This window comes from Botrytis fragariae (genome assembly GCF_013461495.1).
Source record: "Botrytis fragariae strain BVB16 chromosome Unknown tig00000255, whole genome shotgun sequence".
NCBI lineage: Eukaryota > Fungi > Ascomycota > Leotiomycetes > Helotiales > Sclerotiniaceae > Botrytis > Botrytis fragariae.
In genome coordinates this window covers 359,606-384,380 of record NW_023501004.1, presented here as the reverse complement: position 1 = coordinate 384,380, position 24,775 = coordinate 359,606, and the positions used below count along the sequence as shown (strand labels likewise).

The following is a 24,775-nucleotide window of genomic DNA, read 5'->3' as shown; positions in this document are numbered from 1 at the left end:
AGTGACCAAAGACCTCCACTGAACAACGCACCCCTAGGTATAATGAAAAACAAATGCACGCCACTTCCCTCACTCCACAAAATGCATATAACGCTGCAAAACAATCTCAAGCTTCAAGCTCCAAACTCCATCCCCTATCCTATCCACCAAAACACCTATCTAGCTAGCATCATATACAAACATACACAATCCCATCTATCCATCATCTACAAAGCCCCTTTCCTCTGTCCCCACACTACGACTTTACCACTCTCTTCTTCTTAGCTGGCGTACCACTAGCAGTAGGGATACCAGTGGCGATCTTGCTCGGTCTTGAACTAGAACTTGTATGCGTCTTGACTCTCCCCTTCTTGTCCTTCGCTTCTGCGACTTTCCCCTTTTCCTCAGTTTTACTTTCATCTACAATCCTCTCGCCACTCTTATTAACCTTTCTACTCTCCATCGTCTTCCTTTCTTTCCTCTCCAAAGTTTGATACTGAGCAATTTCTTCCGCCCATACCACTGACTTCTTCGGTTTGCCTTTAGCTTTCTTTTCTCTCCTGAGTTTCTCTTCAAACATCTCCTTTAACTCTTTTTGCCTCTTGGCAGGATTTTCTTTTGCATCCGCTTTTCTCGCTAGAAGTACTTCTGGAAAAACAGCACCCGCTTTATTCTTCCTAGTGTTGACACGAGTTAAAGCGGCCAATTCCTTTTCAACACTTTGCTTGAGAGTAACGGTCGTATCGTCCTGTCCACCAAGCCTTCGAACTGGAATGGAACTGGGTGCTGGCAGAGGAATTTTAAGGACAGGCGGACGAGTTCTTCCACTACGTCTGATAGACCTAGCTTCTGCCTCTACTTCCTCTGTAGATGGTGGAGTTGTGGCACGACTCTTGCGCGAAGGTGATGCTGTTTCTGGAACGCTAAGGTCAAAGTCATCTCTTGGCGTCTGAACTGGTGATGATGCTTCTGCATTCATAATATCTCCCAATGGAATTCGAAGAGGTGAATGTGGCAATGATTTTCTTTTTTTGGGAGCGGGCGCTGCAGCCTTTGCAGCTTTATCTGCCTTGACTCTGGTAAGGAATTGGCGAAGTATATCTGTATCATCGTTTTCGAATGAGGTAGCATTTATCGAGAAAGTGTCGTCAGCTTCAGACGTTGTGGCAAATGCCGCCGTGGATTCAGCTGGTGTGAAACCGTGATTAGATTCATCAGACTGGTTATCGGTGTGTAGACTATTGACAGGCATCAAATCAAAAGACTCATGATCATCGATAGGTTCAGATTCTGTGGCAATCTGCATTTCGTTGGTATTGTTATTAAATGATTCATCCGAACCAGACAGTTCAGGATTGGCAACATTGTCAGTAGGTTCAATTAATACTTCAGGAAGATCCGACATGGAATCATCCATATCTTCGTCATCGGGAGTTCCTTCTTCTAATGGAGCCACGTGAGTCGTGCGGCTCTCATTGGCTGGTTTGATGTCTTCAATGTTGCTGAAAGCTTGTTGTCGATAAATATTAGCCGGTAATTCATCTGATGAATCGTTGTTGGGCGCTTGTGACTCAATACTTCTTGAATTGTCGTTAGAGGTGACGGACTGCTCAAGAAGTTCTTCAACGATGTGATTTATTTCTTTGACGGAAATTGGCACTTCAGCATTGCTTAACTCTTCTTGGCATTCAACCATCTCTTCAGCCGCAGCATCTTGAACTGTATCCTGAAGATTGAGATCTGGTGCGGGAGTTGGTGTGGATCTCAGAATATCATCAGTGTTTTGTGACGGCTCCAAGGGCGCGGAATCTTGACTATCAGTCGCACGAGTGGTTGAAGTGATGACTTCTATATTCTCCACAGGAAGAGGCTTTTTAATGGCTGACTCAAGCTCCAGTCGATCACTTGAACGTGTGCTTCGACGTGAGCTTGTTCTCTTTTGCTTGGCGCCTCTAGTAGTCTTTTGGGTAGAAATTTCCTCGATCTGGGCTTGTGCGCTCTCTGGTTTCGCATGAAAAGGTTTGATTTGGGGAGGGGTAGGTAATATATCCTGCTCCTTGATTGATCCTGGGATTGAGCTATGTGCTGTGCCTTGAGACTTGTCTTTTTTGGAGGATGCATTTTGTTTGTGGTCTACCTCTATAGCGCCCGCTTGACTTCCAACGGTTCCTTCTTCTAGAGAAGCAAAATTGAGTCCAACATGTGAGGTTCGTTTCTTGTCATCTTTCGTCAGGGCCTTCTCAAGCACCTGAACCGGCTCTGAAACTCTTCCACGCATTGATCTTCGAAGGCTTTGTCTCTTCGATGTTTTCTTAGGCGATTTCTCCAATCCTTGTATCGGTTCCATTTCCTTCTCCCCAGTAGCCATTTCGAAATCGAATACTAAAGAAGTGTGTCGCCTGTGATGCTTCTCCTCATCAAGCTTTTGGAAATTCTCCACTGGCATCATCGACTTTGTCATGCTCTTCCTCGCTATCTTTCTCTTCCTAATCGGGCTACTATTCACCTCCTTATCCTTCACTGGAGAGAGCGACAGCTCCATATTCAAAGCTTGACCCTTCTCACCCAACACCGTCTGCCTCGACGATTTCCTAGGCGTGATAACCAAATTCGCATTCGTTCTCTTCCTGGGTACCACCTGTAATTTATTAGGAGTACCTAATGCATTCTTCTTCGGACTAGCACTGCCCATCATCAGGTTTTCATCCCATGTCTCCCTCTCATCTTTTCCCTCAAGCCACTTCGCTCTCGAAATATCCTCTTTGATTCCTACCACCCTTGCCTTTTTTCTCGCTCCCGCGCCCTCTTTCTCTAGCTCCATAAACGCCTCATGATAATTCTCCTTGTTCTCTTGCCCACCGCGTAGCCCACCTCTCTTTTTCCATATTTTCTGGCCGTGTAAACGCGGGGCGTGTGAGGTGACGGGTGCTCGTTCCCAGGCTTTTAATATTTTTCCCGAGGGCTGTGGTTCAAATGCGTCTTTGTAAATTTCCCTTCTCTGTATTAGTTCGCGCCTTCATGGAATTGTGTGAGGAGACAAGAAAGACGCGCTCACCAATTCTCTCCTGTCTCAAATGATGTAGCCTCCATATTGAATACCCTCTTCGGACGCGCATTCACTGTCACACGATCGTTGGCTGTATGCTGTATGTTGTATGTCGTAATCGAATATCTCTCTGTGACAAATGAAACAATACAAGAAGAGTCCAGGACCAATATTCACAAATTATTGAATTTTAAGAATGTTTGTTCTTTAATGTCATGTCTCCCAACTACCAAGCCGTAGAAGGTCCTTTAACTTGTGTTTTCATAAATCAAAAAGACCTCCATCATGGTCCATGCTGATTGGCTTCTCGAACAGATGTAAACAAACCTGGACCCACATGTGACCTTAGAAGCCCTCCCCACTAAATCCAAAGACATACTAGCGTCTAAATTATTCAGAAGCACCGTGAATTTGACATCTGAATCTCCAAGTGGGATTGATTGATTGAATCCGTTTGCCCCTCACACTTTCTTTACATACTAGGTATACACAACCAGTGTATTTAAATTCAGCATGCCACCCAAAGGAGCCAGTACCGCCAAGGTACCCATGAGGTTACCTCCACTGCCAAAATTGAGAGTAAGGAGGCCAAATCAGACTGATTCAAATCCATGCTTGGCCATTATGACTTCAGTTCTCAGTACGACCACCTCCTCCCAATCACCAATTCTCGGGTCGCAGATACTGATATTCTATTTGTAGCATGCTGGGCATCTTCCGGGTATAACGTAGCTGGATGCCAGGCCTTAGAAACACAATTGAGAACCTGTATGGATGCGCCTGTATGTACCCCCTCCCTCCATTCCCTAAAAGCCTGCAAAAGCATTCTGGCGGGATACTAATACAATTCGCATGCAGAAAGCCGCAGCCCAGAAGAAGAACACAATCAATTACCATCTTTCACGGATGTATCCTAAAATTGTTGGACCGCGCAAGAAGAAATGAACGGATTAAAGATTTTTACAATGTGGTGTTGAAGGCATGATGTATTCACATCAGGAAAATGATCATAAGAGGCATGTATAGGAGAATGCATGTATGATGGTCTCATAGAATGAACATACAATTCCAAGCAGCACGCAATTATGTGGGAACGGGGTATGAAGGTAGACGTGCCTAGGTACTATGTACTTGTAAATATCAAGCATGACAATGGGTCGATGCACATTCTGGGAGCAATCATGGCGCAAGGGAAGGAAAATGTTATTTGAGATTCAAGATGTATCACCAGAAAATATTTGAAGTGGAAAGGTAGTTGTAAGATGGTATCAAAGATGTGGTATTTCTATGTCATCCTACTAATTCATTCCCACCGCACCATGGTATATCTCTCCCCTAGCTGTGAGGCTCTTGTTTCATAAACTAATCTTTCGCTATATGCTCTGTGAAGGCAATAAATGCGCCCTCTCCCATCGTCCTTCACCAATGCATAGGCGCCATTCACAAATTACGCCAGCGCCAAATAACACCTTTGTGCAAGAAGCAATAAACCGACTTCATGTACCCACGCCGAGACTTCCTTTATCATCATCGCAACGTTGTAATCATAACCCTCCCATCCATGAATGTTAATGTTGATATATCAAGATAAACCATGAAAATTCATATCCATCAGTGCTTCCATCCCGCGAGAGTCATCATACCGCTATCAAAACTCCCCTCAACGCTCGCCGTCAATGCTTAAACAAAATAACTCAATTTCTCCAAGTTGCCCTGTATTATGGTATTGTGACTTTTGAGCCTCGCTCCATTCCTGAAATGCAATTTGAATGTCATCATCGGATTCAATAGTAACAAAATCACCATCTTCATCACGATATCGTAATCTCATGGTCCCTCGAGCAATTGCGTTGGTTGAGAATCTTCCAACCTTAGCATCAATACGATCAGTAAGAGATTGATATGTGATGTTGAAAGCCACTACTAATGTAACGTAGTTACCGTCACAATTGACCTTGACTTTGAGCTGTGTAGGTAACAGCATGTCACCTTCTGGCGAGAGTGACATTCCACTATTACCACTTATCAGCGATGGTGGCAGCCGGCTATCGAGCGCAGTTGTTGGTATTTGAGTAGTGTTGCTGCGAGTATAATTAGGCTGTGACACGCCCAGGCTTTGTGAACCATTAGAGTACTGTAATTCATTAGCGTGCTGCGACGGGTGCTGCTGGTGCAGTTGACGTTCTCTCTGAACACCAGGCGATTGGGTGTTGGTCCTTACTGGCAATCCATTTGGTGAGTTGTTTTGGGATCTGGGAACACCAGCATCATAAGCTGGATGTAGATGTGCAGGGATGCCAGGAACGGCGGGAACTTGTCCTTGCGGGGTGCTCAGAGCTCCATTTGGTAGACGACGAACACCTTGCTGAGCATTAATGTCAGGAGTGCTATATGAGCGACTTCGCTGTTGTGCAGCGGCAGCGGCAGCCTGTGATGATGTAGCCATGGCAGGAAGTGATGGTCTCTGTGGCGTTCGGCCATTCATCTGATAAGAGGGACCGCTGACTGAACCGGGGTTATCTCTTGACGGTACACGAACAATTGCAGGTGCGGTGTAACGATTGTTATCATCCCAAGAGCCCTGGCCCTGGGGTGTTGGCTGGCGTGGAAATTGAAACATTGTAGAAGATGTACTAGTTCGTGCAGAGGGTGCAGGTGACTCTCCTATAGGCGAGAAGTACGAATCTAACAATTTTTGACCCGGGGATGGGAGTGAGCCAGAAATTTGAGTCTGTAAACTGAGAGGTGGAGCTATATTCATGCCAACTGGGAAACGTGGCGGTAGTGCTCGTGCAATACCAGCTAAAGATGGATTCTCTGTGGTTGAGGATCTTGAGCGCAGGCTATTATTAGACGAATTTCGAGCCATGCTAGCGTTTGGAGGCATTCCAAAATTTGGAGGCATTCCAGAGTTTGGTGGAGATCCATATGCAGTGGTACCACTGTAGTCTTCCTCTTCATCCTCATCCTCTTGTTGAGCGTAAGGATTAGGCATTGATGCAATTTGATCACGCGCCCATTCAAAGTTCCTTAGTGCTGTATCGGGACTAGTGCTTGTCTGCGCTCCAATATTGGCATGTTCTTTCTTTTGTTTGTCGACACCTTCATACCACTTTTTCATGGTCTCTTCGTTGGAAAATCTAATGATGAAATTCTCAACTCCTGGATCTCCCTTCCAGTATATCTGAACTGTGTAAGAACCTGGTAAATTGTCAGTGAAAGAATCTTGATACGTGGAAAGAGAATAATCTCATACCTGGCTTAGCAGATGATACTACATCCGTCACATTAGTCATGAAAATTCGACCCTTTAGCTGCAATTTAGCGTTCTTGTCCTTTTCTTTAATCTTGTTCTTATCCTTTCGATCCTTCTTATCTTTTTGATTCCCCATGAGTTTATCTTTAGATTTGTTCGGATTGACTTCCTTGCAACATAGAAGAATACGTTCAAATAGATATATAGTATACTGTTCAGGTTCGTAAGTTTTTGCCGAATTTTGTCTGGGGGAAAGAGGGAAATGCACCTCTTTCTGAACGTCACTCTTGCCAGTAACTACAGGGAAATGGCCATGCAAAATTAGGTCACCAAAATGATCGACTCTATGATTCTTCCAGTCGTCGACACGGCCGCAAAGATCCAATAAAGCTTCACCTCTGAGTTCCCTATCAACTGCTGCATTTGCCTGATGGAGCACACGATTAGATGCTTCGATACCAAGAGTAAGATCTTCTTTTGCCTCATCACTAGCATTTGTTTTGTCCCGGAGATCCTATTCATTTAGCATCGGGTACTTTCATAGTGTAGATGATCGCATACCTTTAGTAATAGAGGATATTTTACCAAACGTTGCATGGGTTTTAGGAGGAATCCATCCAAAGTATTGAAATCCACGACGACAGGGTGATCTGCCATAGTAATTTTGTCAAAGTTATCCTTCGCTATTGTTGCAGCTTTTCGCTGATTCGCAATAAATGGTTGGTATATGCCAAATGCCTCCTCATAGTTCCTGAAGGGTAGTCCCCATTCTTGTTTGTCTACTGGTTGAGAATTTGTGGTCTCAATTTTGATGAGAAATCTGCGTTGAAAGTCGAGGATCGCATTGATGTTAAGAAATATATCGTGTACGACATCGCCCGCAATAACACCCTTTTGTTCGATTGTCTTCTTGAGTTCGTGCAGGTTCTCCAAATCTTGGACGTATTTGCGTTCCGTGTCGACTAATTCTCGAACTACATGCTGCCTATAACTCATCTTAGAGCCAGGCGCAGTAGCAGACTCGTTGGTATCCTCGGCTTGAGATGTGAGAAGCAGGCCACGCTGTTCCGCCTCATCAAGGACGATATTGATAACTTGGGTGACCTGCGCAAAGTGGTAAGTGTGGGATCTCATGATTACTGATTCCAAAAAGTTGTGATTGAAATAACAAAAAGCGCGAATTGTCGCAGGTTCACTTGAGCTCTAGAAGGGGACGTAGACTGTCTCCAGACTTCACCCCTCAATTTGTCCCTTGGTACATCCTTTGATTCATGTGAAGATAGCATGTGCCGCGCTCCTCACTAAAAGTCATAGAACGCCCGCGTACAAAAGCACAATAGAAATAGACGTACCTTCACGAAACCAGTCGTGTCATCACCAAAAAGATCTGATAGAGCAAAAACATCACCCGGGGTATTTGCAAATCCTTCATACAAGCCTCAACAAACTTGAACGCTGCCATCTTAGACTTCTTTGGTTCGGCCATCTTGTTGTCGGGTAATGGCAGAGGCTCTGCTGGTTGTAGGGTATTGTAGAGCGTTACTAATGGAGTTCCCTTTCGCAGACATCGCCAAAGTGAGGACACAGGGTCCATATCCTCCTCGGCTTCATCTTCATCGTCTGAATCAACGAAATGACCGTTAAATCCAGGAACTTGTGCTAGTCGCTGTCGTAAATTGACGCAAATTTGATATAATGATCTCGAGGCGTCGGCTCTTTGGTTGATGATATTGTTTGTCGCGATTACATTTCCGCCTTGTACTGGCATCGCCAGCGGGGCTGGAACCAGTGTCGCAGAAGTAGATAAAGAATTTAATGAAGTCGTAGAGGAAGTCGTAAAGGCAGTCGAGCCCGTGAGCTGCGACGATCGTGAATTATGGCTCATTGTTTGACTCAAGCCGGATCCGTTGCCCTCGGCGCTCCTATTGTTGAATACAGGCGCTGTATTCGTTCTCAAAAGAGGTCCATGAGATTGAGACTGAGCCACACGAATGGCAACACCGCCAGATGACATGAAAGTTGAATGGTCCAAATGATTGACGATGAATTAAATTGTGATAAGTTGTTTTAAAAATATCCCGCTTTTCCGCTTTAAGGGGAAGAATAAAATGTATATTGGACAATGTAAGTTGTAACCGGGTTGAACTGCAGGTGGCAGGTGGATGGGGGGAGGTGGTCTGCTCGAGTCGAGTGCTACGGTGTGTGGTCCTGGTGGTCTTCTTTCGCAATACGTTTTCGTTGGAGGGTTGTTTCGGTGGGGAAGTGGATAAATTTGGGATTGTGGATGGACGGATTTCAAGTTTGTTGATTTGAATACATTTGATTGCGGGTCAACAATGTATACAAGAGAGCTTAGTAACTGCTTTGTACCGTTCTGCTTGATTTGTGTCTGTGAAAATGTGAATGGTGTATCGTGAGTCGTGGAATCGTGAATCATGTATCATGTATCATGTACCATGTATTCTTTTCCTCCTTTTTTTGCATATATTTTCTTTTCGATCTTGGGGGGGTTGCTGGGTGGTAGTAAAGGTTTTGAAGGAGTCTGGGTCTAATGAAGGACGTATGTATGTATGAAAGTCGTGTGGAAGTGGATTCGGATTGGGTTGTATGGGTGTGTAAGAGAGGGAAGAGAAGGGGGGAGGGTCGTGTTTGATTTGAATCTTGTCTCAGGAGTGTTGCTTCGCCATGGATTAAGTTATGCGCTAAGGTGCTTAAACCATAATAATAAATAAGAGAGTTTTTGGCAAGAGATGGATAAGGAAATGGAAGGGCTCGAGAAGGGTTAATGGAAGGAAGATTTCAAGATCTAGAAAACGGCTTGGAACTTAGAGGAAATGGGATTGTTTAAGTTGCAGGCGATTGTCGATAGTGGTAATGTTCATTTCCCAGTCCTTCATTCCCTCGTAGGGACCAGCGGCAAGTAGGTGTTTGTTGGATTTGATTGTTGGTCACGAACCGCCAACATCAATCAGATAACGGCGAGAATGGCATTGATGTTATTGATGTTGAAAGGAAACATGCACATTATATTACCTACCGACCTGGTATCTGGTATCTGGTATCTGGTATCTAGTATATATATAGTATACAGGTATCTTCTGAAACTGGATATCATTTCATCTTCCTCCTCACACGCCTCAAGACCTATTGTGCTGTTTGTTTACTTCCAAACAGAGAGAACTCATCCTTTCCGATGTATATACACATTACCATGAAGATCTTGCAATTCATAAATCTAATATCCAAAATACCGATCAATTGCCTATTACATATTACATACAATCATATGGTTCCCCTCTCCTATCACATCATCTTAATTGAGCCTCCTTCCTTCCCTGCCTTCTGCCTTGTCGAATCTAAATTTAAATTTGTACTGTCGGTCATTCAATAGAATCTCAAACATACATACCTAGGCAATGCTTTAACTCGAAAGGAAAGTTTTCACAGCTTACCTGGCATTGCATTTGATCATCAGATAAAGTTTCATAGCTACCTAGGTAAAGTGAATAGAACATATGACGATTCCTTCTCCTCCATGTGAAAACATTGATATCCGTACCGGTACTCCATTGGGTATCGGTTGAACGATTTCGGCGATATCTTCTTTCCTAGATGTACGTAACCCAGACCGGTGCGATGGGAAAGAGGCGATTTGCAACACATACCTAGCACTCCGTACAGCAATTTCTAGCGACGCCGTTACCGTTGCTAGGAATGAATGCCTCAACTCTATTTCGGCCGAGTGCTCAAAGGCGATGCAAAATTCAAATATTTGCTTTCGTTGTACAACGCTTCCAAGGCAGACTAGAGGAATCCCTAGTAAGGTTAATGTTGGTAAATTGTAATATCTTACGTGCATACTCCGTGTAGTCGATCAACTAATAAACTGAGTCCTGGAAATCGCCAAAATCTTCCTGTTATTATCCTTTAACCTTTCAATAGTGTATGTACTCTCCCGAAAAGGCTTCTCTCGATCATTTTTCTCTCCGGTTTTCCTTTGCCCTTTGCCCTTTGCCCTTTGCCCTTTGCCATCTTCCATCTTCCATCTTCCATCTTCCCTCGATATGTATCTCACCTCTCTCTCTTTACTTCGTATCACTTGATGACCAAAGGGGTAAACCCGGAATCCGAGTATGTCTACCGGTGAGTATCATCTGGCTAGCTAGGTACATAGGTAGGTAGACTCCGAACTCTAAGTATACCATCTCCGGGGTAAGATCGATCCTTCATTCCTTCTCTTTTCTTGCCTCACAGCTTCCCCATCAGTAAAGGTCACTCATCATCATTCGTCCCTCCATCTGGTCATCTATTTGACCGAAACTGACTCCGACACACATCATTCATACACTTGGTCCTAGTCCAGACTATCGAGTCCAGACTATCTAGTAAGCATATACAAAACTTAAAGTATGACCAAGTATCCCGATTCCGTCGAGACTCTTGCCTTCAGATCTCTTTTCGAATACTCAATAGAGATCTACCACACCTAGTACATATAAATAAGAGACTGACTGGGAAATTGATCAACGACGACTACTTGGTGAGTATCATACAGCCATGTACCCAGGTATATAAAGCTGTAGGTAGGTATGTTTTTTGAAGCTTTTATTTCGAATCATTACCAAAATGCTTGTGACGAAATTCATCCTCATATTATGAATTATACAAATCGTGTAAATCTTATAAATCTTATAAATCTTGCCCAGAAATCAAATACTCCGCACTCCAGCTGCTATTTTGGTATCGTTCGAGTATCAATCTAAGCTTGTAAAATAGTCGGTCCCTGAGCAGGTAGTGAGGATTTCCTTTTACGGAAAGAAAGAAAAGCAAACATGGCAAAGCCCTTCCTTGATTGAGTCTTGACTCCGCGTAGTGTTGAACTTCTCCAGCCTTGTTGCTTTAGCGTATTTTATTACACATCTACCAGGTACTGTTCTTATGCTATCTCAGTCTGTGTGTGATCCGTGCCGGAACCCAATGTGCATACAGCGTACAATCAACATCTCGACTGTAAACAAAAAAAAACATAGGTAATGACTACGACATCTTTTGATTTGAAAATAAAGTCATATATGACATGATTTGATCAGAGGCTCACACTCACACTCTGTCGAGTTCACTCTTAATATATGTTCAAAAGTTTTGAAGTCCAATATACCAAAGCATCATTACAACGTCTGAGGTTCCCAGATTCCCCGGTTCCTAGGTTCCAAGTCACTCCATCATGTCCAACTCTCTTCGGAGGTCTCCTCTTGATGAAGGGTATAGCGAACATCCCTTGACCGTTGTCAATCAACCAAAATTCGAGGAGTTGCCTTCATGGCTTGCAGAGATGTCTACTGAAGATCGCGCAGGTAAGGAACAATCGCATCATCATTCTGATCAACTTATTTCTACTTTCTCATGGGATTCTCGATACTTTTTGTCCCCCACAACTAACCCTTTCCAGAATGCATTTTAGATATCATGAGCAAATTGCCAACATCAGAAGTGTGGGATATAGTTGGACGACTTAAACCACGGCTCAAGATGGATTTCTCCCTCCACTTACCCTCAGAGATATGTTTGAGGATTCTCGGCTTCCTTGATCCAGTGTCACTAATTCGAACCGCCCGCGCCTCGCGACATTGGCAAATGTTATGCTTCGATCGAAAATTATGGGAGCAATTGTATATACGAGATGGGTTTAGAGTTATTCACTCGGAAGTCATCAAGTTCGAGTTCCCCAGCGGACAATCACGACGGTGGAGTCCAAGGAATAGCTTCGAGCTTAATCCTTCGGTTGAGCGCAGAACGAGAGGCAACATACAGCAGATATTACCAAACCCGGATGGCGATGATGATAATCGAGAATCGAATATGGTGAAACAGACGTCAATATTTGGTCCGGCAAGCACAAGGGACATGAGACAAAGTCCCCTTGCTGAAGACTCAATCATGATGGATGCACCAATACTATCTGCGGATAGTGATAAGGACCGGACATCATTTTCTAGCATAGATGGGGGTGTCGCCCAATGGAAAGGAAAGGGAGTTTCCCCTCCTAGACAAGGACATGTATTGGCGATTGTGGATCGAAGTAGTGGAGAAGAGAAACTCAATTGGCATTATCTCTATACACAGAGAAGACGCCTAGAAGCGAACTGGGAAGCTGGCAAATTTACCAACTTTCAACTACCACACCCTCATTATCCGGAGGAAGGTCACACAGAATGTATCTACACCATTCAGCACACTCAAAATTATCTAGTCAGTGGTAGTCGTGATAAAACTATACGGATCTGGAACTTAGACACAAGACGTCTTGCTCTTCCCCCGTTGGCAGAACATGAGGGATCTGTACTCTGTCTTCAGTTCGATCCAGATCCTGAAGAGGATATAATTGTTTCTGGTAGCAGTGATGCTACTGTCATTATTTGGCGATTTTCGACGGGTAAGGTAATACAGCGATTAAAATCAGCACATAGAGAATCGGTCTTGAATGTCAAATTTGACAAAAATGTTCTGGTCACCTGTTCGAAAGACAAGACCATCAAAGTGTTTAATCGACGATCTATCAGCGAGCAAAGTCTCATGAATGATACAGCTTCGATTCAAATACAAAACCTTGGTTTCGAAAACAACCCTGTAGGATGGAGAATTATACCACCATATACAAATATTAGCAAGCTAAAGGGTCATGGAGCGGCCGTCAATGCCGTTCAAGTATTGGGCGATGAAGTTGTGTCTGCTTCAGGTGATCGAACTGTAAAAATCTGGAACTGGAGAAAGAACACTTGCACTCGAACTCTGATTGGGCACAGCAAGGGAATTGCATGTGTTCAATACGATGGGCGTCGGATAGTGAGTGGGAGCAGTGATAATGAGGTCAAAGTCTTCGACAGAGAATCCGGTCTCGAAGTAGCCAGCCTCAGAGGTCATACCAACCTAGTGAGAACTGTTCAAGCCGGATTTGGCGATTTGCCATACAGTGCAGAAGAAGAAAGAGAGGATGCAAAGAGAATTGACAGGGAATATTTCAAGGCTGTGAATGGTGGGATCGTCGATCAAACTTATCAATCAAGCCGTCTAAAGAATGCTGGGTCCTCAAGACCAGAAGATATCACTGCTTTTGGAGCTAAGTTACCACCAGGCGGAGGAGGCTGTAAGTACAGCCGTATCGTCTCTGGATCTTACGATGAGTCGATTCATATATGGCGGAGGGATAAAGAAGGTGTCTGGAAGCCTCAACACACCCTTCGACAAGAAGAAGGGTCCCGGGCTGCAATTAGAATGTGGGCCAGAACACCTCGAAAACCCAACACGAACCCAGCATGGCTAATGAGGGCCACTTCAACGGTGTCTGGCTCATCAAATAATGAGGTCCCGTTGCCTGATATGGCAAACCTTGCTCCAGAAATTCAGATTAACAGCGCGATCGCTTCTGGTGCAAACGGCCTACTTGAAACACTCAATAAGCACCCAGAATTATTGAATAATGAATATTTGAGAATTGCCATCGCTCGCTCACCAGAGCACACAAGAAACTTGATGAGTCAAGTCCTCATTGCAGCTTTACAAGCAAAAGGCTACGATACACGTGGTTTGTACGCTTCGTTACAAAACGATGCATTCACGACTGCAGTACCATCGGTACCAAATCTTTCGGGAATGTCCAATGTTGGAGTAACTCTAGGTGGTCCTGCTCATCACCCAATACAAAATCCACATCCACAGCATGCTCGTGTATTTAAACTTCAATTTGATGCTCGCAGAATCATTTGCTGTAGTCAAACGCCCACGATTGTGGGGTGGGATTTTGCAAATGGTGATCAAGATATTATTGAAGCAAGTCGATTCTTTGCTCCTATGGAGTAGTGTAAAGAAAACACTCTTGGGGTGCAATTATGGCATTGTCAATGGGGCGCAGAAGGCTTGGACGCATACATATGGGGAACGGACTGGATCGGGGCGTTTCATAGGAGGCGGTAGGTGAATGGCTATAATGTATGGATGATAATTTTAACGAGGCATTGAGTTTTATGGAATAGGCGTTGCATTTAACGTTGGGCATTGAGATTTGCGTGTGCATTGGGGGTGACGAGACTGCTCATCATGGGGTGATAGAGTAGGGTGTCTTAAATTGTCCGGATATAAACCATGTTATGTATATTATCGGTATTGGACAATGCTATCTTCATTTTATATACTCGAGCTTATGTTGGTGAATAAGAATGGATTTTTTTCTTCTTTTTCGGTATTTGAGTTTGTTCGGTCTATGCCGTGCAGTGGAAACTTGAAAGAGCATGATAATATGATGTGATTGAAACTTCAAGGTGAATAATAATTATCAAGTGGTTTTGATTTCGAATGGTTAATTGAGAAAGCAATCCCCTCAGAATCTATATGCCTATTTCTCAGTATGGTACCGAGTAATTTGCGTTTGAGCTTGAGTTTGAGCTTGAGTAGGCGGATAGGTAGGTAGGTAGGTAGGTAGGTATTGAATAATCTCCCTTTCTCCTTCTCCTTCTCTTTCTTTTTCTTTTTCTTTTTCTTCTTCCTTTTCTCATATTGATATAATGGGATATAATACGAATCTTTACCCATTCTCTACTTTAAGTCTTCAAGGCTATTTCTAGGTATCTAGGTGTTAACTCGTTGCAAAATCTGGCACCTGATATTTGTTTGGTTAGTGAGGTGGTGGGGTGTTGGGGTAGACAATGGTTTGGAATTCAGATAGGTGGGGGAGTAGGGTTTGCATTTGTATATGTGTGTGTATATATTCGAAATGAAAATGGAAATGAAAATGAGGTTGAGGATTCCCAACGCGGCGCACAAGATGGGACGCGAGATTTCATCGCTAAACTCGAACTTGGGGGAAAGAATTCTCGTCCCCTAGATTCGGATACAGTGGGCTAGGAGTAGGAACTTGCTTCGGGGAGGATTGAGAATCGAGATGAGGTTGAGGTGTGGTATCGATAGATGGCTCGTTTGGACGACTTTTGTTGGGTGGTTCGCTGGTTTGGGGGCGGGGGTCTTGAAGAGGCTATTCGATGGGATTTTGAGGATGCGCGGGGGGCTTGGAGGCGGTGTTGATAAGTTGGGTGTTGAGGCCTAGGTGATTTTGAAGGAGGGCAGTCTGGTGGGTGAGATTGGGGTTGAGGGTTGGTACTGCGGGTGGGTATTTTGGTGTGTTTGGATGTTTGGATGTTTGGATGTTTTCTATGGGTTGGTTGTTTTTGACTCTTGTAGGTGAGCAAAGATGGATGTATAAGATTGCATTTTCTACTTGAGTTTCTGTTGATGGATAGATGGGTGTGTAGATGGAGAGTTGGTGCTAATATATAGTCGCTCAGATTTGGTGCATTCTCACTTGATTTCACGAGAGTACCTTAGAAGGAGAGGAGTTTGGGGGTTTCTAAAACTTCAACTATCTGAATTCTTTAGATTTGAGAAATCTGACGAGGAATAGTACAGCGTTGCGCAAAATCATGTGTGGATGTGTGGGTCTTCTCCGGACGGAGGACGCTTCTTCAAGTACAGGGATCGATGCGAGATATGGATGTGAGGATTCTAGGTAGCTGTACCAAGCTTTGGAAGGTTGGCATGCAGTGGCTAAGTGCTGGATGATAGTTGTATTCGCTGTCAATTTGATGGTGATTCTTATAGCTATCTGTGGATATCAAGTTGGGGAATGGTGGAGTAAATTTAAGAGAGGGCTAATTCTACCGACTGATATTGAAGGAAAGACGATGAATATAAATGATGATTTGGTTTCGGAAAGGATTGTGAGAAACGATATTTCTCCGTGGAATCTTGGTTGTATCAGTATGATTCACTGGAAAATAAATTTATATGATGCTCAAGACTTGATTGGTTTCTTTTGGAGGATTTCCTTACGTTCGGCTTGGGAGGTGATGTGGAGCTAGGTAGTCTGAGGACGTGTCTTCTGAGTGCTCTTCAGTCAGTTTCGCATTTATTATGCAAGTAAACTGTTCTACTTTTTGATCAACATGCCCAAATTACACTTCAATCCCTCTCTTGGGTCCATAGAAGGAGATAGTTCCCATCTGGGGGAGGCGGAATATGAGAAATGAATGTTCGATAGGGTGTAGTAGAAGTTTGGACTTGACAGAGGAGAGGGAAGAGCTTGACCACGCTACTGTTGATTTGATCTATTTGTTTGGATTTGGGTACTTCAATAAACCCCTTGAATATAGTATACTTCTATTCCATTTCAAAACTTACATATTTTCTGCATGACTTTTGATACCTCACAATCCATATACAGTTCTTTGCACTGGAACTTATGAATGACATGATTCACATCTTTCTCTATATCCTCATTTTAGTCGTAACCAATTCCATATACTCTATTCTTTATCATCATTCCACTTATATTAAATCTCATGAATACCAGTCCTCCTCCCCCCCTACCTTCAGCCCCCGTCCTCGGCCCCTTAAGAACCTGCCTCAGACGCTTGATCGCACTCCTGCATATCTAAATAATTAAATGCCATATCTGTTCTCTGATTCCTATTTCCATCAATAGTTTTCAAGACTTTGGAACTTCACGTTTCTTCCACCATCTCTCGAGAGATCCAAGACTGGTATCACTCAGAATATTGTTATCATTCCCTTACCGGATTTAGATGTCAGAGGGTCTTTGGGGGGGTGCACTCGTATGCTGAGTAAAAGATTCTCCTCTCCCTTTCCTGAAGAATAAGAATACCGACTAGCCTAGTTATGGTCGTCTAAAAAAAGAGACTAAAAGATAAAACAAAATTTTGAAAAATTGTATGGAAATCCAAAGTCTCAACTCTCTGACTGGAGACAACATCTAATACTGAGTTCTGATAAACTGATAACCCATAGCCCTTGGATACCGTAACACTGCACATATGGAATTCATCATCATCAACTGTATTACGATAGCATGTAAAATGAAATTTATGAGAAGAAACCACTTTTGCGACATGTCAACCTATACAATCGTCCCTCCAACGCCCATACTTTCACCGTCATCCAATCTACGCTCTTCAAGATATCGTCATATGTGAATAATAACGAGGAGCACAGATATCATACTCAACATTAATTCGGCACAGAAAAAGCTGCCAAGGTGCCATTCTTCCCATGTAACACCTGAAAAGATGAATCGTGTTAAGGGTAAGATATAATTATGTCCCCATTCAATTTGTCTGGGAGAAAACTGAGATTTTCTGAGTATATATCTAAGGGGATTAAACTCGGTCTTGTAATTCCAGCTTTCGGAATGAGTGATTGTTTGATGGATGATCTCGGTTGAAGTATCATGACGATTTGTTTTATTTTGGCGTGATATGGTAAATAATTGTTTCTTGATGGATTAGCGAGAAATTTGAGGTAGATGAGGAATAGTGGACATTTTATCTGGTTCATGTGGGAGAAGACTTAATAATAGACAAGGAGCCATGGCGATGAAAGCTCAGAAAAGATATATATGTAGCATACTTTTTTCGGCAGTGAATGACTTGGGATGAGGCAGGATTGAAGTCGTTGGTGTGGACTGTGATATTTGAATCAATCTTGACTTTTTCGGATGAGAACTGTAGTTGAGCTTCGGCTTCGGCTTTTGCAAGATATTCGTTGCAGATTATGCTATCCTTCTCGTCGTTAAAGATCGGGATTTGACGTTTCGTCATTGTGACAAATGGCTTCGATGCTTTCTCAGTGGCTCAGATATTGAGAAATGGAGTTAATAGGGGAAATGAGATGTTGGATGTTCAAAAGGGGATTTTGACGAAACTCTTTTGCAGGAAGTCAAAGTTTTGGATCAGGACGGATTTCATGATGGTGATCTGGGAGTAATGAGCTCGAGACTAGGTAGCTGGACTAATTGGTTATGGTGGAGAGTATAGTGATTGAAATTCTCGTGGTCTGGTGACCTGTATCGCGTCTTCTTGTATGGGTTCTTCTAGCCATGAAGCTATGTATTGTCCACAACTTTGAGTTAGTTAATCTGGGGAAAGGCCCATGCTAGTTTGTGATTTTATATGAAAAGTTAGAATTAGGTTTGAGTTGATGGCGGAGTTGTGTGATGTGAGATCGCTAGGGCGAATGACATCCGGTAATTCAATCGAGTAACATGCAGAGCTAGCAATAGATCGTCTTTCTTTGGACGCTTATTAGGGGGCCTTGTTAGGATCCCCCTTGTAATTTGAGTTTATAGATGTGCAACAAATACTTGTTAAGAGTATTAACAGATATTATCTGGGATAGCAGTGATGTTAAGAGGTCAGTAAGATGTCATTTTAGGTTTAGTTTGGAACTTGTTCGGCTATTCTCTCAAATCAAACCATCTTGATTTATGAATCTTGAAACAGGATCTTGGGTATGAAAAGTTGTTAAAGATTTATATACCGAGTGATAGAATTCTGTATATAGGTCTGGCTCAAATAATAGGGTTGGATGTTGAAATTATTCTGATCACTTTAGCAAATTAAAACTCTTGCACTCGAAGATTTTTGCAGCAATCAAAGTAAGTGAATGGATTTGCTACAATTTAATCATTACATAAACGTGGTACAGCGCAAAAGGTTTACGAGCACTGCAACCCTTTCTCAACTCAATCTCAATGCCAACAGCTCCTATGGTAACTGAGAGATCCTCGATGTCCATATCGCATTCTGCTTAGATAGCTGGAGTGTCAGCAAACCATTTGAGGAAAGCCCCAAACTTAGCAAGCGATGCTGCAACAACAATCATACCATACTCAGCTCCAACTTTGAAATTCTCTCTCTTTGTAGAAGAGTTAGGCTCCCAAGTAGCAGGCAAAGTGCCGTTATTATAAGAGTCTCCAGGTTCCAGAGTTTGGATCAGTCGTCTTGATGATGTTGGCCCAGTAACTACTCAACACATTGGAAACATAACAATCCTCAGCGGTATAGTTAACACCAGTTTGAGCCCAGAGATTTCCCAATGTGTAAACGAACTCACTACCGTGGGATGCAGTTCCAATATCGAGTGCATGGTAGTTCCAGAAATATGTGTAGCCATTGACACCACCGGAAGAGTTGGTATATCCTTCATCCATTGCCAGCAAGAGACAGTACTTTGGTCACGAACAGGAGCAGTTTCAGAGAGCGACGCTTGAGTATTGTTTTCGGCAGGATAAAGACTCAGAAAATCATTAGCATAATCGCCATAATTACCGGCGACATACTCCTTATAATCGGCGGTGGTGGTTGTGAAGGTGTCGGATACACCGTGTTCATCTAAATTTGCTCCAGTGATGTATGGAACGGGGTTTCCGGCTCCGTCCCGGAGTTTCTCGATGTATTTCTCGGGATGGCATAGCAATCAAGTGCAGGCTTAACTTGTTAATCTTGAGCTTCAGTGTTCACAATGATGGTCTCATATTTAAGTGCTCGAGCTTCTTCGACAGTTGTGACATTGAGAGCCTCAAAAGCTTCGGCTGCAAGAACTTCAGCAGCGCATCGAATCCCTTCTGGCTGGAATCATAGGTAATTTAGACATGTCAATACAGTTTGGAAATTTCAGATGAAAGTTCTTGCTGTACCGGTGTACTGTGGTATTCTAGAAGTTTGAGGGACTTTAAGCTCTTCCAAATAATTATGCAGGTTGAAAGGACCATTGACATAGTCATGCCGGCAGTTCGAGATTAGATTAGATTAAAGTAGGGAAATATATGCTAGTTTGGTACAAGTTCAGGGTTTCCTTGGTTAAGTTGAACGTTGGCTGAGCTCATCTGGGACTTTCAAGTGACCCATATAGACTAATTACTAACTGAATACGCTAGTTACACTACATGAAACCTGTTATATCTACAGTCCTCGACCGATTGTTTGTACACTCCAAATTTTCCGACGTAACCAATCTGTAGCTTCAGATACAATGAACGAGATTAAGGCGCATGTGATTATAGAATAAAACCAAAACATGCACAATTTCTGGATGCTCATGAGCAAATATTCAGGATCTGTCCACGTCTTACTCCTGAACTCATTCACCATGATTCTAACATAGCTTTTCTCCCTAATTTCATCCTCGTTATCGTCTAGTCACCCGACTGACGAAATTTGCCTTTTTTCTTCCTCGTTCATATCCCGAGATGTCATCACGTCTTTTCGAACGTTCAATTTCTGACCTACTCCTTCGGTCACATTCAAACTAATTCCATACCTCTTATCGCGTAGGCAGTTACGATTAAATACGCACTCACACAGAATACCTATCATGAGCCATAGTATGAAAAAGCCTCCACCGAAGCTGATTATAACATAAGCCAGACTAATCCAGCCAGTATATGTTTGATACATCCGTGTAACATCATTGCAGCCCGATTCCAGGAGATTATGACGAATGGGACCAGCTCCGTCGATGGATGCACATAGCCGTGGTGGTAGATTCAAATGTTAGAAATCAGCGCGGCCAAGACGTGTGATGATTTGCAATATAGGTATTGGATTTGAGCTGAGCAACTGGGCGAATGTTGTGTTGATGAATATCTTGAGATTTGATTAGAAATTCGTTGATACGATACAACTTTTGAAAGAAGTAATTTCGATTGTATAAACTGGGAAGAGAAAATGCTTACAATGGTAAAAAGTAAAGAGTTGGTTGGAAGAAACGGATGGATGAATACACAGTCCGCACCTTCATCAAGAAGCATTCAATGCATAGGAACTAGCGGAGAATGGTTTTTCTCTTGAATACTCAATCCTAAAAACAGAAGTTGCTTCACTCTACAGGGTGGCAAAGTACCTTCTTCTCATGGGCTTGACCATGGTATTATAATCTTGTGATTTATCAGTAGCAGTATACTGAAATTGGGTTATTGATCTAAGGCTCTTGGGAAAGTTTTCACCAACTTTCATATTTGATGAACCACTCCATTTCCCTGGGTTGAAAGGTAATCGTGCCTAATGAGGATAGTTGAATGGGCTTTAAGCTTATACTAATTATGTATAATGAGATTGTATTAAACATAATTCTACAATCCAGCCATAGAGATTGTGATCAAGATCCTCTTTGTATTACATTGTACAGCATTACACCTGCCCACAAAAAAATGACGAAAATAATGCAACATCCAAGAGTCACTGGTTGTGAACGCCATTCTCTGCTGAACAACCTTTCAAATGGCCCTTTGATTCCAGCTTCAAGTTTAGACAAATAATCCTGTCTTTTCGGAACTAAATTCACCTCTTCCTTTCTTGTTATCACTGGATTATGACCAAATCTCATGCACCTATGATGCCAGATCACTGCGTATAAAAGGCATGATGCCCCCACAATACTGAAGCTTATCGCACTGAAATGCATCCAGCAATAGGCTAGAAAGCTCCATCCAGCGTAGCTCCCAAATAACCATGTAATATCATAACAGCCTTTGTGGTGTCGCATGGACTGAAGTTTGGTACATAACCAAGGCATCGTTGCGTTTAGATCAGCGTGTCTGAGATCGAAGGAATCAATATGAGTCATTCCTGCCAATGGTGTCTTTGATATGTCTTCACTTGGATTTGGTCCCTTTATCTCGTTTGCATCCGACTATGATCATAGAGTCATTATTATGGCTTGATAATCAAGGAAGTTGTTGTGATTAATCTGGTGGGGTGGATGATACGTACCACAGTCATCACCACGAGTGAAAAAACAAATATAACCACAAAACCGATGGGATACATCCATTCAAGCCACGGAAGACAAAGAAAAGCAGGATTCCAACTATACGCAATTCTTTTGTTTCTTTCGCACTTCTCACACATCTTCCCTTCCAGGTCCGATGACGTGACTTCTTCGAACCCGGATGCTGGCTTTAATGTTCCGTCCCATGAATTTCTTCGGATATTCTTTTCAAGATCCCATGGACTTTCGAGATTCTGCCTTCGTGCAATACCGTGTTTCATGGGGAAAAAGTCGTGTCTTGGTTTTTCGTCGTACTCCTCGTATTCCTCAGAGGGAAATCGGGGATCCAGGATCGTTTTCATGTTTGATTTTGAAATGGGAATTTGGAGTAAAGATGGGCCTCGGATTATTGATATTATGTTGGATTAATTCTCAGCTCTTGAGTTTTGAATTGAATCAAGATGTAAGGAAGTAAAACTGCAGTGTGATGACACGAATCCCACAAAGTAGATTTTAGCGAAAAATGACCTAGCGAGATGACGGAGCCAAGATCATCAGTACCAAGTCAAACTATCCTCTCAACATCATTACGATCGTAATGATTGGGCGCACAGCAAACTTAAAGAATCAATAGAAGCCATTGAGGGAACTTGATTAAGGAAACAAAGTGGTAAGAAGTGTGTTTTCTATCGCATTATGTGCTTACTGTTTAACGTTAAGTCTGCCTTCTGACGCCCTGTCGATTCTGCGTCTAAGTAAATGCATTAATTGACTTTTAATACGATTCCTATTCGAAGGTTCATATTCAGGCTTTGATATTTCCTTTCATCAAAAATGAATGCGGTATCTCAATTCTCAAACTCTTTCATCGTTCAGACTGGATTCAGGGATTAAATGCGTTTGGTCATCGAGTTGTAATTGGATTTTTAAGGACAAAATGAACTTGAGATTTTCAAGATAATCACATGTTTGAGAATGTCGAAATATCTGGTAATTCATCGTTTCTGATGAAGTATGCATGTTGGAATGGCTCTGTAAGTTTCTTTCGAAAAAAATGATTCCAACATCCACTCCTGTCAATATTCAAATACCAGAAGGTAAGAATGAACGCAGAGCACTTTCTCAACGAAAGTTCCAAAGTAAAATTGATCATCGATGTCATACGGGGTTATTCTTGGATCAGGTGGTTACTAGTCTTAGAAGATGGCCACTCTGAGATTCAGCTCGAAGTGGGGCAACTCAAGGAATCAAGTCTGGAATAAACCAAGATTTTTAAAGTATAATTCCGGCAAAATTCCGAGGACTGAGTGTGTTTTGTTGCACATCTAATGAAAGATCAGGGGTTCGGCTGCTGTTTGTGCCTCTGAAGCTTTCGACTGCAATAGTCTGGGGGCGAGCGCCGTGCAGGAACAATTGGTAATTAATAAACAAGAGACAGAAGTTGCAAATGAACTACCCACATTCTGTTTCACTACTTTTTGACCGATATTTATTATACTTCAAAATATATATTCTGTTTCCCTGGCAATCTAGGTAGAAGTATGGTATGCTGTAGGAAATGAATAGTTACGGGATTAAGCCTACTCAGAATTCGGGCATGAATCCAAGATATCAGGTCCCCTAGAAACTTTACTATCTTTGATTATAAAAGCGGGCATGGAATGCTCGTTGTTTGTGTTGTCGCTACAGGATTTGTAGGGTCACGATCATTTAAGACAGGCCTGAGGCAATAATCTCAAGATTGTAGATTTTCTCAGTTAGAAGAGATAATTATAGATATCGATACATCAAAGATTTAATTGTATAGACAGCTTAGTTTTGTGGATGGGAAGCTCGTTGCTCGTATGATATTGAAGACTCACGAATCATCTCCTGAATTCTAAGATAGAGAATACGGTACAGAATACCAATTATATGTTTTCAATATTGATCTTTACTAATTACTTACCATAATATATATATACAGTCAATGAATTAATGAATGGAGTAGCGAACTCTGTAGCAGATATTCTACCCCGCATAGTTCAACCACACATTGGAACATCAAAATCCCCTTTTCCCCTGTGACATTCTCGCTTAAATTAGTCGCCCAAAAATTTATTTCCCCAGCAACAGAACGATGATATGGTGTTGAAAAATCAGGAATCTGTTGTAAAACTTTCAGTTAAAGATGGAATCTTACATTGATTTTGAGATCCATCATTTGGAACTCTTCTGAGTATTGGGGTAGGGGTAGATGGTCATGATTGTCGTTTTTGAACCTCCCGTCAGTTCAACACGGTATTCATGTGAAGTATTTTTTGTACTAATTGAAGGTCAGTTAAGTGCCTGTAAATTCAAAGACGGTATTAAGTCTCAAACCTAGAGCCCCTTACAAAATATTAATAAATATCAAGGCATTTGTGCAAAAACACATCTTGCGTGCCAGTAACCTCGGAGGTCATGATTTTGTCTCTCAGGATGTATCTAGATGATAGAAACAAATTAGCAGTTGTTCTTGCCCCGTTTACAGGATCTTGAAGTTAGATGTGGTTTTGGTTTTTCCAGTCTCCCCATCGCGGTCCCTCGCTCCTGCCATTTCATAATCAAATCTTGAACTAGTCAATCGCACCCTCACTTAAAGAAACCACGACCACGGAAAGTCGTACGAGCGAGATAACAGATACTTTAGTATTCCCCACTTGGCTTTTCTCTCAATAAATTTCCTGTTCCTCTTCTTCCTCTTTCTCTTCTTCTTCCTCTTTCTCTTCTTCTTCGTACTCATCACACCAATTTCTCAACACTCATCGTCAACAAACTTCTAACATCCATCACTTCTTTCATTCTTCCTTCATCAATTCTTCATCATTCAACAACACATATTCTCAAAATGGCTCAGATTA

The 24,775-nt window shown here is 42.5% G+C and overlaps 7 protein-coding genes across 7 annotated transcripts; 2 read left to right on the top strand and 5 right to left on the bottom strand.

Annotated features, from left to right (window-relative positions):
- Positions 1-235: 235 nt before the first annotated feature.
- On the bottom strand, positions 236-3,069 carry Bfra_011893 (uncharacterized protein; the record flags this gene model as incomplete). The annotated part of the gene is made up of 2 exons (XM_037342219.1): positions 236-2,972; positions 3,035-3,069. The coding sequence occupies 2 exons, from the start codon at positions 3,067-3,069 to the stop codon at positions 236-238; spliced, it is 2,772 nt and encodes a 923-aa protein (XP_037187877.1).
- A 469-nt stretch (positions 3,070-3,538) lies between these two features.
- On the top strand, positions 3,539-3,970 carry Bfra_011892 (putative mitochondrial 37s ribosomal protein -t protein; the record flags this gene model as incomplete). Its single annotated transcript, XM_037342218.1, has 3 exons — positions 3,539-3,665; positions 3,728-3,807; positions 3,884-3,970. 3 exons carry the CDS (start codon positions 3,539-3,541, stop codon positions 3,968-3,970), a joined length of 294 nt encoding a protein of 97 aa, XP_037187876.1.
- Positions 3,971-4,685: 715 nt separating this feature from the next.
- On the bottom strand, positions 4,686-8,295 carry Bfra_011891 (putative cdc24 calponin protein; the record flags this gene model as incomplete). The annotated part of the gene is made up of 5 exons (XM_037342217.1): positions 4,686-6,226; positions 6,282-6,795; positions 6,843-7,385; positions 7,634-7,668; positions 7,716-8,295. 5 exons carry the CDS (start codon positions 8,293-8,295, stop codon positions 4,686-4,688), a joined length of 3,213 nt encoding a protein of 1,070 aa, XP_037187875.1.
- A 3,210-nt stretch (positions 8,296-11,505) lies between these two features.
- Positions 11,506-14,138, top strand: Bfra_011890 (putative f-box wd-40 repeat-containing protein; the record flags this gene model as incomplete). Its single annotated transcript, XM_037342216.1, has 2 exons — positions 11,506-11,635; positions 11,731-14,138. The coding sequence occupies 2 exons, from the start codon at positions 11,506-11,508 to the stop codon at positions 14,136-14,138; spliced, it is 2,538 nt and encodes an 845-aa protein (XP_037187874.1).
- Positions 14,139-19,086: 4,948 nt separating this feature from the next.
- Positions 19,087-19,902, bottom strand: Bfra_011889ia (putative carboxylesterase protein; the record flags this gene model as incomplete). The annotated part of the gene is made up of 4 exons (XM_037342215.1): positions 19,087-19,325; positions 19,355-19,583; positions 19,646-19,753; positions 19,822-19,902. 4 exons carry the CDS (start codon positions 19,900-19,902, stop codon positions 19,087-19,089), a joined length of 657 nt encoding a protein of 218 aa, XP_037187873.1.
- Positions 19,903-20,684: 782 nt separating this feature from the next.
- Bfra_011888 (uncharacterized protein) lies at positions 20,685-20,924 on the bottom strand (the record flags this gene model as incomplete). Its single annotated transcript, XM_037342214.1, has 2 exons — positions 20,685-20,838; positions 20,860-20,924. The coding sequence occupies 2 exons, from the start codon at positions 20,922-20,924 to the stop codon at positions 20,685-20,687; spliced, it is 219 nt and encodes a 72-aa protein (XP_037187872.1).
- Positions 20,925-21,429: 505 nt separating this feature from the next.
- Positions 21,430-22,255, bottom strand: Bfra_011887 (uncharacterized protein; the record flags this gene model as incomplete). The annotated part of the gene is made up of 3 exons (XM_037342213.1): positions 21,430-21,487; positions 21,514-21,815; positions 21,896-22,255. The coding sequence occupies 3 exons, from the start codon at positions 22,253-22,255 to the stop codon at positions 21,430-21,432; spliced, it is 720 nt and encodes a 239-aa protein (XP_037187871.1).
- Positions 22,256-24,775: the final 2,520 nt, after the last annotated feature.